The following is a 17,051-nucleotide window of genomic DNA, read 5'->3' as shown; positions in this document are numbered from 1 at the left end:
CATAAATTTGTTTGGCCTCCTCGGGACAGGCTCCACTCTGTCTGGGGAGGTCCAGGCTTTCCTCGATATGACCCCCAAGAGCTGGTCATAAGGGGGTGTCACCCAGGAGGTGGAAGGTTGGGAACCAAAGGCCTCAAGATACATTGATTCATCCTCAGTAGGGTTAGAGGTCTTCCAATCACCCCTCTAAGGATTTCTAGGATGTCAGAAAAGGAGACATCCTCAGAGGGGGATCTAGGGGACCCCTTCTGATTCCTCCAAATCAGTGTCAGATGTGACAGACTCAGGTGAGTCAACATGCTTCCTCTTACAAAGTCTCTTCCGAGGGAGCTCTCCAGTGGGATAATCTGGGGAGGTCTTGGAAGAGGGGACACCTCCAATGGGGGCTGCTTGAGTCTCTGGTTCCCTATGCTGTGGGGATGGCAGGGGAGAAGAGGTTGCTGTCGGCTGCTGGTGGGACATCGGGTCCAAATGTATGGCTTTTCAGTGGACAAAGCCTTCTCTATTGCTTCGAAGGCCTTTCCTCCCCACTCCAAAGACGAATTCCGCTCCGAGGAGATAGATGGTCAGCTCCAAGCAAGGGGGAATGGCTCCAAAGCAGATGTGGGAACCGAGCTGAGTCGAGCCGAAGCACCAAGAGGGAGGGTTGATTCCGAAGAGAACCCAGACTCCCCATCGGAGTCGACTCGAGAGCGTCAGCTCCCAGATCCCTCATCTCCAGACTGAGCCGCTGAGGATAGAATTATCGGTTCTGAGGAAGCAGGAAGAATTCTCAGAACCGAAGGATCCAACATCGAGGAACCCAATGTGATTGGCTCCGAGAGCGAAGCAGTCGGAGGAGGAGCAGCGGATTGCAAAAGGGGCAGCTCCATAGCCTTTGGGTCCAGAGGGGCCAACTTTCTTGCCAGAGTCGGATTACAGAGCATCCTTTTCACCACTCGCTCAATCATCTGAGTGTGTCCTGGAGGATCGGGTGGAAACAGAAGGAGATCTCAAAGTAGGTGAGACAGGGTCGATATCTGATAATTGTCTCTGTGCCGAAGGTTGCCTCAGCACCTAAGAGACTGACGGTACAGAGACAGAAGAAGTGGAATCGGAGCCAGAACTCCTTGGCTCTGTCGCTTTGGACTTCTTTGGTTCCGAAGCTGGAGCCAAAGATTTTCGTTTAGTATTCTTGGGAGCTGTCTGACCACGTTCCAGATGTTCCTGGAAGGAACTGGTCATAAGACCCTAATCAATTAACTTGCGTTTCCTCTCATTAAGAATCCTAGTACTGAAGGCATGGCAAAAAGTACAGGGTTCTTATAAGTGGGCTTTGTCTAAGCAGTACACACAGCTAGTGTGACTGTCAATGACATCTTCTGTGAGCATTTATCACATTTTTTGAACCCCGAGGGGCGGTGGTCCTTGTGTTCTCTGTCTTTTTTCTTAGATATTACAACAAGAACAAGCTAATAAAGCTACCTAAAAACAATACTACTGAGAAAACAATACCAAAAAACAGTAAAGAGAATATTAGAAAAGGTTTTTTTTTTTTTAAGAAGTAACACTCAGGGAGGAAAGGCCCTCTAATTTAAATGGGCAACTACGGCCCTCTAACTGAAATAGGACGTACAACCCTATGGGGGAGAAATAGGGATCAAGCACTCAATACAATCACACAAGAAAAGCTATTAACTATAAGGAGTAAAAGATGAAGAAAAAGGTGGTGAAAAAACAAGATTTAGCAAAAAATCTTCTACTTAGCCAACGAGCCAGTAAAGAGACAACCTCGAAGCTTTAATGGCACAAGATATCTGGGGAATTGCTGTGAGGCACCATTGGGATAGGGGTTAGCCTCAAGCCAGTAAAAGCTCTTGAGCTTTAGTATCGGCCGAGTCGGAGCCGAATATCGGCTTCAAACCCATCCAGCAAGAATTACGGCGAGATAGGACTACATAACATCAGAGAAGTTTCACAAACTGAAGCACAGTAGCTGAAGTTTGACATACCTTCACTCGTTTGCTCTGAAGAGGTGATCCACTAAACACGTCATCGTGATCTTCCTGTGGGAGCTGTTCAAGGAACTCCCACATCTGTTGTTTCCGTTTTAATGTCCCAACTTTAGCTGTTATTTTTACATTTTCTTTGGCTAGAAATGTTAAGAAAAGCTGTTAGCATAAGATGTTGAGAAGTGGTAATGATACTTTTAAGGAACATGCTTTCACATTTTCATTTTATATTTTAGCCAATGCAAAACAGATGAAATGCAGTGTATTTTCTTAGTGGTTTTCCACACAGGATACATTACAAGACTGTAAGCATGTACTACAATTTAATAAAGATATAAAATGTGAATATGCAAGGTTACAAAGTTTTTTATTTGTTGTTACCCAGAGGAGTGTAATTGGAGAAAAAACAATTTCTAGCACTACCAACGAAGAGTACACAAAACAATGAAAATACATGCATGCCTAGCTAAACAAGCAAAAACACATATGCAAACCATATAGCGCAGGTGTGTAAGAAACAGACTATAAATAACAAAAACATTCTTATCATATCAGTTGAACTATGAGGGGAACCTCATTTATGGGCCTCTCTTACTGAGTTCATCATGTCTTCCAAACTAATTTGGCATTTTCTTCTAAGAACTGTCATGTTTGGGGAGTATGTGCACCCTGTGCCAGAACATGCCTTGATATCATGCTCCCATTAAAACAGTACAGCCAAACCAGCTGGTTCTGCAGTGCACAGGGTGGAGCACCGACCACCACGGCTAAGGAGATCAGAGTTAATTTACCAGACCCAGTCCAAACTAGTCAGCTGCATTCATGATTTATATATACTAAGGGAATGGAATAAGGTTTTCCAGAAGGGCTAAAATCCACTGCGGAAAAAGTTAGCTTTAGCCTTGACAAACAACTGGAAATGCACTTGCCATTCATCTGCATACAAAGCTCCATATTAATGTCACACGTTTACTCTCTGTACAGGAGGCACACACTGCACACCTTCTTGCTTGTTTCAGTACTATGTGATGAAATAGTTAAAATAACTACTTAAAAGACAGAGCTAGTTTTCCTTTGGGAACACAAAGTGCAGTTGTGTCGGATCTTACCACAACAGTAGATGTCCTACTCCTCACTGCTGCAGTATTCTTTACATTTGGGATATTCTGCCGAGGATAACTGAATATCTGGCCAGCATACCAAAGCCTTTACACCTTCCAGGCATTTTATGTCCAATGTGCAAGGTGTAAGGTACATATCTGATGTATGGACTCCTAATCCTCTGAACTGGAGTGCCCCAGAACCACCAGAGAAACACCGGAGAAAAACAATAAAATATAAAGGAATGAAAGAAGGAGAAAAGGATGGAAGAAGGACCCCTCAGCCAGAAGGATTCACTTAGAGAGAGCTCTACAATGCTTTTTTCAGTATTTCAACTGCATCCAGAGTCATCCAAGCTAAGACTATTTTCATGATTAACTGCACGTGTACTTGATTTATACAGTGACCACTACTGTTTTGAGTGTTTTTAAAGCATTTATTTAAATTTGTGGCAAAAATGTCAAGTTCTCTGTTGGCTTTTCTAGTCGGTGTGCTTCCAAATCTCTTTGCAGATGGGCAAACTAGTCAGGAACGTAGTTTGTTTGGTACTTGTTGTTTAATCTGCACTTCAGAACTGCTTTTGCTGTGCTTTTACATTAAGAAATTTCAGGATCAGACATATCGTGGACTGAAGGTGTTTATTTGGTCTCCCTGAGTTGGGAAGCACTGCAGGAAGCTCAAAGTGTGGTTATTTATTGGCTAGGGAGCACAGAAGTCAGTTTTCAAGGGTTTTGTTTTCTGCAAGGAGCTCCACTAGGCCATGGTAGTTAGGAGTGCCCTGTATAGTAGCACAAGCCTAGACAGTAAAATTTACTTATAAAGTCAGGATTAGATCTGAAACCTGTTAAACAGTATGGCATTCTGCAGAAATAACCTTAGAGTAGCTAACTTGTGCATCTAATAGCATTGCCATATCTTAGCATTATATAACATCCTGCCCTTAAGCCCAAAAGCTATCCTGGGAGATCTCTGTTAAAACCCAGTCCTTAATCCTAAACAGCCAACCCTATTACAGGACGAAACAACATGGATATGCAATTTCCAAATGTCTTTGTGGCCAGCTTGGTAGAGTTGGGCATCTTAAGGCAATGCAGCAGTTGTCTTATGTTCTCGACCAACCAGTTAATCATTACAGAAAATAATCATGTATACAAATAAGCTTGTTAGGAATACCCACTCTATATCCCTCACACATACCATTCACCACACACACGCATATTGTCTTATGCTGAGGTGCTTAAAAGAAATCTTTCCAAATCTCAAAAACCTCTAAAACCACCTAATGGCAGTACTGGTCTACAGCAATTACTAAACCACATGCCACAAGCAATACCAAACATCTCACATACGCCTACACCTAATGGTCCCCCCAAGTACAAAGCCCATAAGGCAAGTACATATTTTACGTAATACTCTTGTCATTGAGGACTGCATTGTGAGACACACAGATGCCCCACTCACCAAGCTGGACAAGGAGAAGATAACAGTTTGATGCTTAACTGGAGCCAGGATCTGCAATATCACACACACATTCAAGTTACTGCATCGCAGATACCAATATGATTCTATCACAGTCCATGTGGGTGTAAAAGACCTGAGACACACCTAACTGGACTACATGAAAACAGACATAATGGATTTCTGGGAATATGTGTCACAGATGGGTATGACCCTTGCACTGAATAGCATTCTAACTAAGCCACACTATGCCACAGTACGAACATAAAATAATTGCTTTTAATAAGTGGTTTAGTTTCTGGTGTCACTCCAAGGGGATCCAATATTTGTCAGCATAAGAAACCATGGTCGAAAGACCATGTTGCTTTGCCAAGGATGGGTTCCTCCTGATCCTCCTAGGCTTTTGGATATTGGCTAAAACTTTATCCACCTCCTTAGAGCCTTTTTTAGGCAACAGCAAAAAGAAAAAAACTACCAACACAGTAAAAACGTCTACAAGAAACTTTAAGGTTTTAATTCTCAGTACTCAGAACCTAAACTAAAAACTACACACCCTTTAAGCCCTCTTCACTCTGGAGAATGTAGACATTTGTTCTGTGACCGAGACGATTTAAATCCATAGAAAGTACTCTAGAAGTGCAAGGGCTACAGTGCCTTCCACACATTCAGACCAACAACAGCACAGACTGAGGTGGAGGGGCTCCAATCTATGTTTGCAACATACATACTTCCAGGCTGGTTAAACAGGATGATACCATAGAGCTCATCCAGGTGCAAGACATCATAGGTAAGATCACTCACCATATCATGGCAAGCTATAGGTTACTATCTATGTCCAAAGTCTCATGACTCTTATCTAAACCTACTAGAGGTACTCATTATCGAACTAAACATCTTATTCATGGAGGACTTTAACTATCCCTGTATAGACTGGAAAATGTACACTGCCTCAAACTCACAGGCACAATGCTTCACAGACTATTAATACAAACACCCTGGAACAGGTACTGCATGATTCAACCAGAGGATCATACATACTGGATCTGGTACTCAACAAAGTGTTGCACCCCCAAGTGTCACGTCTTCACTAGTGAGGTCGGAGCACAAAGATGTTTCACTTGAATTAAAAGTCAAAACAGAAAATCCAGCTAAACCAGTAACAAGTATCAACTATTTAAAAGCAAACTACATCCTATTAAGTGATAATCTGTCAAAATTCAAGGCTCTCTCCAACCCTGAGACCACAGCTATCTAAGCAAAATTATTCAGAGTCACTATCCAAACATGTGAATGACTGCATAGGGGCTGCTGTATCAACCAGAGGAAAAAAACATGTCTAATTAAGGTCATCTTTGAGGTCAGAATAGCCACTCAGACTAAAGACAATCAGCAGGCCTTCTTCAGCTACATCTGGAAATTTAGAGGTAACAACATCAGTGTGCTGAACTGGTGATGGACGGTGCCAACTACACTGATCACGGTAACATAGCTAATCTACAGGCTGATAAATGCAGCTCAGACTTCACCCCCCATTTCCCTCCCCAGCTCCACTAGGTGAAATCTCTTCCACCATACTTCTCCCAGCTATTAGCAGGAACAAGATGCTGGAAGCACTTGCTAAAGCCACGAACACTGCCGTCATGGGTCCCAACAACCTCTATTGTTGCCTCCTGAACAGTCTAAAACATGACCTATCAGGACCACTTGAGGTACTCTTCAACTGATGAAACAGGCTAAGTTCCAAGTGAATGGAGGACTGCAACAGTCATTCTTCTCCACAAAGGTAGGCCATTAACCAACCCAGGGAACTACAGAATGATCAGTCAAACAAGCCTAATATGCAAAGCCATGAACTAATTATCAAGGAAACGATAAACAAGGATACTGTCAACTAGAGACACTAGACCCATCTCAATTTGGCTTTGTTAAGGGAAAGTCATGGCTATTTAACCTGCTAGACTTCTTTCAGGGGGTCACCAAGGCAATGGATGAGGGTAAAACAATGCATACTGCGTATCTTGACTTAACTAAGGCATCTGATACAATACCCCACTCAGGCATTGTTGATAAGCTCTTTGACCTAGGTGTAAAATCCTTACATAACTCGCTGGATTGCTGGCTGGCTCACAGACAGGACCCAAGAAGTCAGGATCAGTCAGACCACCTCCACCAAGAGACCGGTCACCAGTGGAATACCCCCAGGGCTCCATACTGGGTCCACTCCTATTTGACATCTACTTCTCGTAAGTCAAGATTAATGTTAAAGGCCTCTGGCTCACCAAGTTCACAGATTACTGTAAACTGGGAGCTATTATAGATTCACCCAAGAGACAAACATCTTGCAAGTGGGTTTAACACAGGCAAATGACTGATGTCAAAGCCATGGTCTAAAACTCAGTGCCAAAAAATGCATTATAATGTCCCTTGGAAAACTCTCAATGCAAGTTAATTACTCCATTGATAGAGAAAATGCCCCTAAAAGTCGACTCTTTCCTAAGGATCTGGGAATATAATGTAGACAGCAATCTGGCCTTTGACCAACAAAAGCTGGTCGGTTTTTCTGCTGGTCTTAGTTCTGTCCAGATAGTAGCGTAATTGTCTGTGCACATCCAAGGTATGTAGCAGTCTTTCCCCCCTGTTCTGTGGGTTGGGGAAGAATGTAGGTAAATGAATCGCTTGGTTCAATGATACTCTGGAGACCACTTTTGGCATAAAGGTAGGGTTAGTTCTCAGAGAGACTCTGTCCTGATGGAATATAAGGAAGGGTTGTACTGCCATTAGTGCCTGTAACTCAGATATCCTTCTTGCTGAAGTAATTGCTAGCAGGAAAGCAGTTTTCCAAGACAAGAATTGTAATTCTGCTGTTGCTGCTGGTTCAAAAGGGGGAAGTGTTAACTTTTCCAGCACAAAGTTGAGATCCCATGTAGGTAAAGGTGGTTTCCTTGGAGGCTTTACATTTTTGATTCCTCTCAAGAACTGCCTGAGTAGAGGATGAGAGAAGACAGGAGGATCCATGTTGTATTCTGCTGAAATTGCTGATGCATGAATCTTAATGGAGGAGTAAGACAGGCCATTGTGGAACAGCTCTGCTAAATATTCCAGGATGTGTGCTATGTTTGCCAATGACACATTTTCTCCCTTTGCTGCACTCCAAATAAGGTATCTTTTCCACTTGGCTGAATACGTCTTCCTTGTGGAGGGTCTGCGTGCCTCCAGGATAATGTCCTTAACCCTCTGAGGTAAACCTGGGTTATTTTGTTTTATGCAATATTCCAAGCAGCTAGCTGCAGTGTTTTCAAGTTTGGATGTAGGATCTTGTAGCTGTCCTGTGTTAGTAGTAAGGGACATAGAGGTAGATGCCATGCGTGTGTCCGAGACATGCTTCTCAGTAGCGGGTACCAATGTTGCCTCGGCCAGTCTGGAGCTATCAGAATTACCCTTGGCTGATCCTCTCTGATCTTCAGTAGAACTTTGTACATCAAGGGAAGAGGTGGAAATGCATATGCTGTCAGGTTCTTCCAGCTGAAGGAAAGGGAGTCCACCCTCCAAGCAAGTGGGTGGTATGCTCTTGTGCAGAATTTCTTCAATTGGTGATTGTGTGGGGAGGCAAACAGGTCTATCTGTGGTAATCCCCATTTCTTTGTTATGGCTTTGAAGATATCTGGATGCAGCATCCATTCGTGAGCATCCGTGGTAGTTCTGCTTAAGGTGTCTGCTAGAGAATTTTCTTTTCCTGGTACAAATCTGGCTTGAAGTTGAATGTTGAGGTTCAGGGCCACATTCCACAGGTCCATTGCCATCCGGCATAGAGGATATGAATGTGTACCTCCCTGTTTGTTGATGTACCACATGACTGTGGTATTGTCCGTCCTTATCAGCAGATGACCCTGTTGAAGGAGTGGTCTGAATGCCTGGATCGCATGTTTCACTGCCAGCATCTCCTTTAGATTTATGTGTAGATTCAGCTGGTCTTGGGTCCATAGGCCTTGTATACACTTGTCCACCATGTGTGCCCCCATCCTAGGTCTGAGGCGTCCGTGGTGATGGTCTGGCTTGGATGTGGTTTGTGGAAAGGCAAGCCTCTGTTCAACTGACAGGCCTGAGCCCACCACAGGAATTCTTGCTTCAGGCATGGAATTATTGGAATCTGGGCTTCTAGACTGTGCTTGTGTTGAGACCATACATTCCTTAGATACCATTGTAGCTTTCTCATATGCAGCCTGGCATGCGGAACCAATATTATGCAGGATGCCATGTAGCCCAGGGCTTGCAGGACTTTCCTTGCAGTAAGCTGAGTTTGTGTTGTTAATGTCATGAAGTAGACTGGTAGTTGCTTTTGTTTTTCCTCTGTGAGAAAAGCCATCTGAGTTGATGTGTCTAATTCTGCACCCAAGAATGTTATCTTTTGGGATGGTACTAGTCTTGACTTTTGCATGTTGACTGTGTATCCCAAGGCTTGCAACAGTTGTATGACATTTTCCAAATCTTTTGTTAACTTTGCCTTGTTGTCCGCTTGTATTAGGCAGTCGTCCAGGTATGGGTAAATCTGAATTCCCTGAAGTCTGCAATGAGCAATTACTGATGCCAGGCATTTCGTGAATACTCTGGGCACAGTAGATAAGCCAAAAGGCAATGCTGAGAATTGATAATGCTCTGATCCTGCAAGAAATCTGAGGTGTCTTCTGCAATCTGGTCATATAGGGACGTGCAGGTATGCCTCCATGAGATCTAGAGTCACCAGCCAAGACTCCTTGCCCAGCATGGGAAGAAGTTGCTGGAGGGTCAGCATTTTGAATTTTGGAACAATGAGGTATGTGTTCAGTGCGGACAAATCTAGTATAGGTCTCCATTGATTTTCTTTTCTTGGTACAAGGAAAAGCCTGGAGTAAAATCCTTGGCCTTGTTCCATAGGTGGCACCTCTTCTATAGCTCTCATCCTTAGTAAGTTGTTGATTTGTCTTAGAGCGTCTGTTTTTTGGCTTGGTGGTAGGTTTGGCATTCCTCTCTTTTTTGGTAGAGTATGGAAGTGAAACCTGTAGCCCTTGTCTATTGTTTGTAAAGTCCATTTGTCTCCTGTAATGTAATGCCAGTTGTCGGAGAATAAGGCTAGTTTTCCGCCAAGGGTGCTTCCAGTTGTTCCCTGGTAGGCGGAACTAGAGCCAAGTCATTGTGTCTGCCCTGTGGAAGTGGTTGTAATTGATTCGTGGCAGTACTTCTCTGGTTGGTAGGTTGCCACTGGCGCCCCTTGTAGGCACCCCTAGATTGACCTCTGCCTCTTGGCGTCTATTTCTGCCTCTCTGCGCTCTGGAGTTGTCTGGAAAGGACCAATTCTTCGAAGGCCAATTTCTGCTAAACCTCGGAGGTTGGACCTGTAAGAAATCCTTGACTGTTTGGACAGATTTTGTTTTTTCTTCCACCTTTTTTAGAACCTCCTGTGCAGGGGAGCCAAACAAACTTTGTTTCTCCATGGGGGCATCTAGGAGTTTTGACTTAACATGGTCTGGTAAGGATTGTTCTTTTAACCAGGCATGCCTTCGAATCACTGTTCCAGTCACAGCTGATCTAAAGGAAGCCTCCAGTGCATCATAGCCACATTTTAAGAAATGGTTACTGACCTGCTGAGAGTTATGTACCAAATCCTGAAGGGACTTGCGGTCTAAAGGTTCAGGAGAAGATAGTTTTTTACTTAGCTGGTCTAACAAAAATTCCTGGTACTGAATCATGTGAAATTGACAGTTCAAGGCCCTGGCCGAAAGAGTAGCAGAAGTATAAACCTTTTTACCCCATCTCTCTAATGCTCTAGATTCCCTTTCAGAGGGAAGAGGGTTTTTGGCAGAGGCAGCTGCCACACCTTTAGGGCCCTGTGAAATGGTTTCAGGGTCTGCAACAGGAGCCTTATACAAATGGTAGTGTGTGTCCGGTACCCTGTAATATCTGTCTGGCTTGGCAGGGGCCGGAGAAAGAGAATCAGGAGCAGTGCAGGCATCATTATATGCATCATCAACAACTGTTAGTACTGGCGGAATGGCTAAAGGTCTATGCTGTGCTAAGTGTAAAAAAGTCCTTAGCCTTTTCCTTGAATCTGAAAAATCCTGGCCCTGCCATTGGAAGTGTTCCCTCATAGCATGCAAGGTTTCCCCAAAGGAAAATTCTTCAGGGGGAGAAGCAGAAGGAATGGAGTCTTCTGCATCAGAATCCTCATAAGGAGAATGTGGGCCTTCGTGAGGGTCTGAAAGGTCTGAGTCATCCGATGAATAATCTGTAGAGACAGGTTCCGGTGGTTCAGTCCTAGGCCTCTTGTCTGGAGGGGGCTGAGAGGCCCTGTCTGGGTGAGGTTGGGATCCTCTGATCAAAGAAATGAGATCCTCAGCCAGGCTGAGTATTTGGGAACTAGAAGTAGGCCTATGTGAAGGAGTTTTGGCAGGCAAGGCCTTAGAAGATTTAGCTGCCTTAGCCCTGGCAAAAGCCTTGATAGACATGGAAGCAGGGGTCTAGCAGCCCCACGTGCAGGGGTAGTTATGTCTAAAGGAATAGTGTCTGATAAATCCTGGGTGCCTGCTTCTGTAGCAGTAAATTCAGTAGCAGATTCAGCCATGCTCTGTGAGGCCTCGGCTATCGGAAGAATGCTTTCGGCCGAAGGAAGAACCGGGGGCTCGGTTTCAGCCGAAACTGAGACATTCGCGGTTGGCCTAACCGTGGTTTCAGCCGAAACCGCGGGCCGCGAATGTCGGTCCTTTTCCTTGCGCTTTTTAGCTAATTGAGTAGTCGGAGTCTCTGACGGCATTTTGTATGCAAAAGCGGGACCAAAAAACTCCTCTGCAAACTCCGACCGATGTCTAAGTGTCCGTCGGTTGAAGGAAGCACAGGCTAGACAAGCTGATACGTCGTGGTCTGGGCCTAAGCAAGGAAGGCAGTAAGAGTGGAAATCCTTATGAGGTATTTGTTTCCCACAAGTTAAACAATTATTTACTTTGTCTGACATCGGCTGAGGCAAGAAAGAGTCCCCAACGGGGTACTTAGCTTTTTAGAAGTCTTCGGTAGTAGAAATCTCTGGATCTGACCGACTGGCACTTGCGAACAGCTTCTGCTTCGGGCACTGCGCGGCAAGAAAGACTGAGGAAAATGGCGTCGGCTGATGCCTTTATACCCAATAAACAGCAGCTATGACGTCGGGTGAAGTGCGACATCAGCCGAGGCCAGATCCAGACTTTGGAATCCGGCCGACCGAAGGGCTGCCTGAGGCAGGACAACCCATATGTTAGGACTGCAGATGCATCCTTGAAGGACATCGGTTACAAGAAACTGGAAGTCTAAATCTTCTCCCTCAGTAAATGAATTCAAAAATCTACTTTTTGAAGTATGTAATTTAGAGATACTGACCAAAAGAGCAAGATCCTCTAGGAATACTATTGTAAAAAATATGTGGAAGAAAGTATATGATTTGTTAGATAAATAATTTATTAGTAATGTAACAATATTTATAAGAATTTTCAATTTGTTAACTTGTATTTGTGGAAAATGTCATTGTATATAGTTTAAATGTGTTTGTTTTTTCCTTCACGGTCATTAATAAGAAGTTATGTACCTACCATAACGTTCCATGTTAGTTGTCTTCTTCTCGCCTTCTTTCTTGCTGGATGGGGTTCGGAGCCGATCCTCGGCTCCAACTCGGTCTTATACTAAAGCTCGAAAGCTATTTACCGGATTGAGGCCCTCCCCCTATCCCACAATGCTAGGCGTCAGATACCCAGATCTCATTTAGTATAGCTAACACCATGGAGACACACTGTCCCTACTATAAAGTTTACCTACAGTGGTAACAACTGAGGAGGACATAACCTAGGAAATAGTCAAGCAGAAGAATAAGGCCTCAGAAGGATTCATCTCGGTCTGTCCAAGCTAGGGGGATGGCGGGTGGGACGCAAGAAAGAAGGCGAGAAGAAGACAACTAACATGGAACGTTATGGTAGGTACATAACTTCTTAATGTTAAATTGTCAATCTCGCCTTCATTCTTGCTGGATGGAACAGCGTCCCTAGCACCTTAGCCCTGGGTGGCTCATCGGAACAGACTCTTGAGCAGAGTGGAACCAAACTCAGCCTGACTCCTAGAGGTCATATCCAACTTGTAATGAGAAATAAAGGTATGAGGAGTGGCCCATGTGGCTGCAGCACAAACAGATTCCATTGGAAGTCTTGCTTGAAAAGCTACTGACGTAGCTAACGCTCTGGTGGAATGAGCTTTTGGTTTTGTAGGGAGTTCTTTACGTCTTAGTTGGTAAATGAAGGACATGATAGAGGCCAACCATCTAGATAAAGATACTTTAGACACTGGCAGGCCCTGCTTGCCCTCAGCATAGGACAGGAAGAGTTGATCCGACTTCCTAGTTTGTTTTGTCCTATCTAAATAGAAACGTAATTGCCTGTGAATATCCAAACAATGCAGCTTTTGTTCAGCTCTGTTTGAATAGTTAGGAAAAAAGACAGGAAGATCAATGGCCTGATTCAGGTTTGAATCAGAAGGAATCTTGGGTAAAACGAAGGGATTAGTTCTAAGTGAAACTATCTTTGTGAAAAACAAGATAGGGAGGACGAATACAGAGGGCTTGAAGTTCCGATACTCTTCTAGCTGAGGTGATAGCTACTAAGAAGAGTCTTCCAGAAGAGCAATTTTAAGGAACAAGTGGCCGCAGGTTCAAAAGGAGGGATAATCAGTGAAGTTAATATCAGATTCAAATCCCAAGGAGATGGGGGATCTCTAACCGGAGGCCTTAGCAAAACAGTCCCTTTAAGAAAGGCTTTACAACGTTTATGGGACATAATGCTGGTCTCTGACAGGCCAGCGTGAAAATTAGCGATAGCAGCCAATTGGACTCTAATGGTGGCAGAAGAGGAGCCCGCTCGAAAAAGCTCTGCCAAAAAATCCAGAACACTGTGGACAGGGGCTGTAAAAGGATCTATATTTCTGGCCTCCGCCCAGAAGGAGCAACGTCTCCACTTACTAGCATAGGTTTTTTCTGGTAGTAGATTTGTGTGAAGAAAGGATGATTTCACGCACTGGCTGAGAACTATGCGGAATCCTGGCTAGGGTTGGAAGTGGAGCAACCAAGCTGTGAGGTTGAGAGATTGAAGGGATTGGTGCAGCCCACCAGACTGATAGACTAACAGGTCTGGCACTGGGTCCAGCCTCCAGGGCTGCTCCAGTAGGTGACGATGCAGGAATGGGAACCAAATTTCTTGAGGCTAGTAAGGGGTCGCTTTCTGAATCAGTTTGGGAATTAAGGGAAAAGGCGGAAATGCATATAGGAGACCCCGGGGCCAATCGTGTACTACAGCGTCTCTGGGGGAATGGCCGGGGAGGGGAAAGAGAGTGAAGAAGTCTTCGCACTTGCTGTTGAGAGGGGTTGCAAAAAGGTCGCAGCAAGGTTGACCCCATCTGCGGAAAATCTTGTCTGCTACTAACTGATTGAGAGACCACTCAAGAGGCATGAAAATGGCTCTGCTTAGCCTGTCTGCTATGACGTTGGACTTCCCGGGGATGTGCGTTGCTATCATAAACCGTTGGGAAGAGATTACCCACTGCCAGAGTCTGAATGCTTCTCAACATAAGGGATTGGACCTGGTTCCGCCCTGCTTGTTGATGTACCACACTACAGACATATTGTCCATCTGAACTGCAATAGATCTGGTAGGTAGAGAGTCCTAAAGAGCTTGCAACGCTAAAAGTACCGCTCTCATCTCCAAGACATTTATGTGCAGGTGGTATTCTAGGGGTTGCCAAGAGCCCTGGACAGTCCTGCCCTGAAAATGTCTCCCCCACCCGATCAGGGAGGCATCCGTGGTCACTGTGGCAACAGGAGGAGGAAGAACAAACGGTCTGCCCTGGAGAACTAGAGGGGAGACCATCCACCAAGCCAGGTGGTCTTTGCATGTTTGAGTGATTATTATCCTGTGGGACATTGGAAGTTGTTGAAAGGACCATTGGGTAAACAGCATCCACTGGAGGATCCGCATTTGAAAACGAGCCAGGGGGACTAAAATGATCGCTGCTGCCATGAGACCCAATGTCTTTAGTACAAATCTGACCTGAATCGTCTTGCACTGTAGTAGGATCTGTACATGTCGGCGAATGCCTGATACTCTGTCTGGAGGAACTTTTGCAGATAGATCTTTTGTATTTAATTCTACGCCTATAAAGGTTATAGACTAACAAGGCGACAATGCAGACTTTTCGAAATTTATTGATATACCTAGCTCGGAGCAAGTCTGAATGGTATAGTCCCTGGCTTGCAATAGCTGATGCCTGGTGGAAGCAGTAAGGAGACAGTCGTCTAGATATGGAAACACCTGGAATCCCCGTCATCTCAGGTGAGCCGTAACCACTGCCATGCATTTGGTGAACACCCTGGGGGCCGTGGTGAGACCAAAGGGCAGGGCTCTGAATTGACAGTGACTGGCCCCCAGCCAGAAGCGGAGAAACCTTCTGGAACGCCTGTCCATTTTTATATGGTAGTACGCATCCTGAAGGTCTATGGAGCACATCCAATTGCCCTGACCCAAGAAGGGTAGAATGGACTGGAGCGTGACCATCCGGAACTTCGTTCTTTGAACAGACTTGTTTAATCTGCTGAGATCCAAAATGGGTCTCCAGTTCCCTGTCTTTTTTTTGTACCAAAAAGAACCTTGAGTAAATTCCGAATCCTTGCTGGTCTGCTGGGACTGGCTGGATGGCCCTTTTTCTTAGCAGTTTTGAAATTTCTAGAACTGCTTGATCCCTTAGAGCGGGTAGGACATCTGGAAGGGATCTGTTTATTTGTACAGGGTTGCGGACGAAGGGAATTTTGTAATCTTCGGATATGATAGACTGTGCCCATCGGACTTGAGTGAGGAGTTGCCAGGCTTCTGGGTACAATGATAATCTCCCCCCCCGACTGCCTCAGAAGGTGGACAGTCGGGCAGCCCCTCAGGGGTGCTGGAAGGGTTTGTCAGAGAAAGATTCTCTGCTACCCTGATTTTGCGGACCCCCTCTGCCCCTAGGGCGGCGTCTATTATTGTTTCCTCCTCTGCCCCTGGAGGAAAAATCACCACGTGTGTCAGGCACGACTCTCTGGGGTTTACGAAACCACATTTTTTCCACTCTTCTGACCTTTGGGATATGGTCTGGAGGGAGTAGAAAAATTGACTCCCACGGCAGAGAGAGTCTTGCCTTCCTGCTCACACCTGGTAAGTGTATCCTTCACCTGTGGTCCAAACAAAGCCGAACCATCGAAGGGGGTATTGGTGAAGGACGCCTTACAGGGGTCAGCAAAGTTACATAACTGCATCCAGACGTGTCTTCTCAAAGCCACGCCTGTACCTGCAGCCATACTCGCACCATCGGCCGCATAAGAAATGAGCCGCATGGAGGAGTTAACTATGGAACTTAAGGTCGCCAGCTGGGAGTTAACCTTATCCTGAGACCCCGCAGCCGATGGATCCTGAACGGTATCACCCAGTTCGTTGAGAAGATCCCTCTGAAGTCGGATGAAATGGCATAGATAATTCAGCGACCGCATAGCAAGGGTCGCTGAAGAGAACATCCGCTTCCCGTACCTGTCCATTGTCCTAGACTCTTTATTAGGAGGATGTACAGGTACCGAAGGGTCAGCCAACTCCTTCTTAGTGGCCGCTGCCACCACCATGGCATCAACTGGGACCCCCTTAGCTAGAAACTGTTTATCCGATGGGGCTGTAATAAATTTAGCGGGCCTACGGGGAGTTGGTTCCACTGAGTCCGGGGCTGTCCACGCCTTCCGAGCAACTGCTTCCATGAGCGGGTCAAAAGGCGGAGACACCCAGGAGGTAGAAGGGTGATTACCAAACGCGTCCAGGTACACCGACTCTTCCTCGGAAGGTTTAAGGGCAGCCCAATTTCCCCCCTGCTTAAGGATCTCCAGGATGTCTGAAAAGGAGACATCCTCAGAGGGGGACCTTGGAGACCCTTCCGAATCCTCCAAGTCGGTGTCAGACGCGACTGACTCGGGGGAGTCAACATGTTTCCTCTTACATGTTTTCTTCCGAGGTGGCTCCTCCAATTGATCGGGGGAGGCCTCGGAAGAGGAAGATACCCCCCCAGTGGGGCGACCTGGAGCGTTTGTTCTCCATGCTTGGGGTCAGGAGGGTGGACAGAGACCGAAGCAGGCACCATGGGGGGAGGAGCCGAAGGGGATGATTGTGGATCCGACCCAGGAGTCAGTACGCTCCTCATGACCTCGAAGGCGCCCCTATCAGGCAGAGAGGAAGGTCCCAGCTCCGAAGAGATGAGAACCCCTTCCGGCATCGAGAGTGACGGCTCCGAGGCTGATGCCAGGGCCGAGCTCACCTGCGCCGAGGCACCGAGAGGGAGAACGGGGCCAGACAAGGGTCCGATGCCACTCGCCCCCTCAGAGCCGACGAGGGAGTCTCGACCCCCGGATCCCTCCATGGAAGGAACCAATGAAGAGATCGGAGCCGACGATGGAGC

General features: G+C 45.8%; 1 protein-coding gene across 3 annotated transcripts in view; it reads right to left on the bottom strand.

The window, feature by feature from the left end:
• MIS18BP1 (MIS18 binding protein 1) overlaps positions 1-17,051 on the bottom strand; it is a 2,747,318-nt gene that overhangs the window by 544,940 nt on the left and 2,185,327 nt on the right. For all 3 annotated transcript variants that reach the window (XM_044074260.1, XM_044074258.1, XM_044074259.1), the window contains one exon: positions 1,992-2,131. In XM_044074260.1, coding sequence (XP_043930195.1) covers positions 1,992-2,131 — 140 coding nt within the window. The remainder of the gene's footprint in view (positions 1-1,991; positions 2,132-17,051) is intronic.

The sequence above is a fragment of the Protopterus annectens genome, chromosome 6.part0, assembly GCF_019279795.1.
Source record: "Protopterus annectens isolate FY-2018-M chromosome 6.part0, PAN1.0, whole genome shotgun sequence".
NCBI lineage: Eukaryota > Metazoa > Chordata > Ceratodontiformes > Protopteridae > Protopterus > Protopterus annectens.
This window is presented reverse-complemented; position numbering and strand designations above follow the sequence as displayed.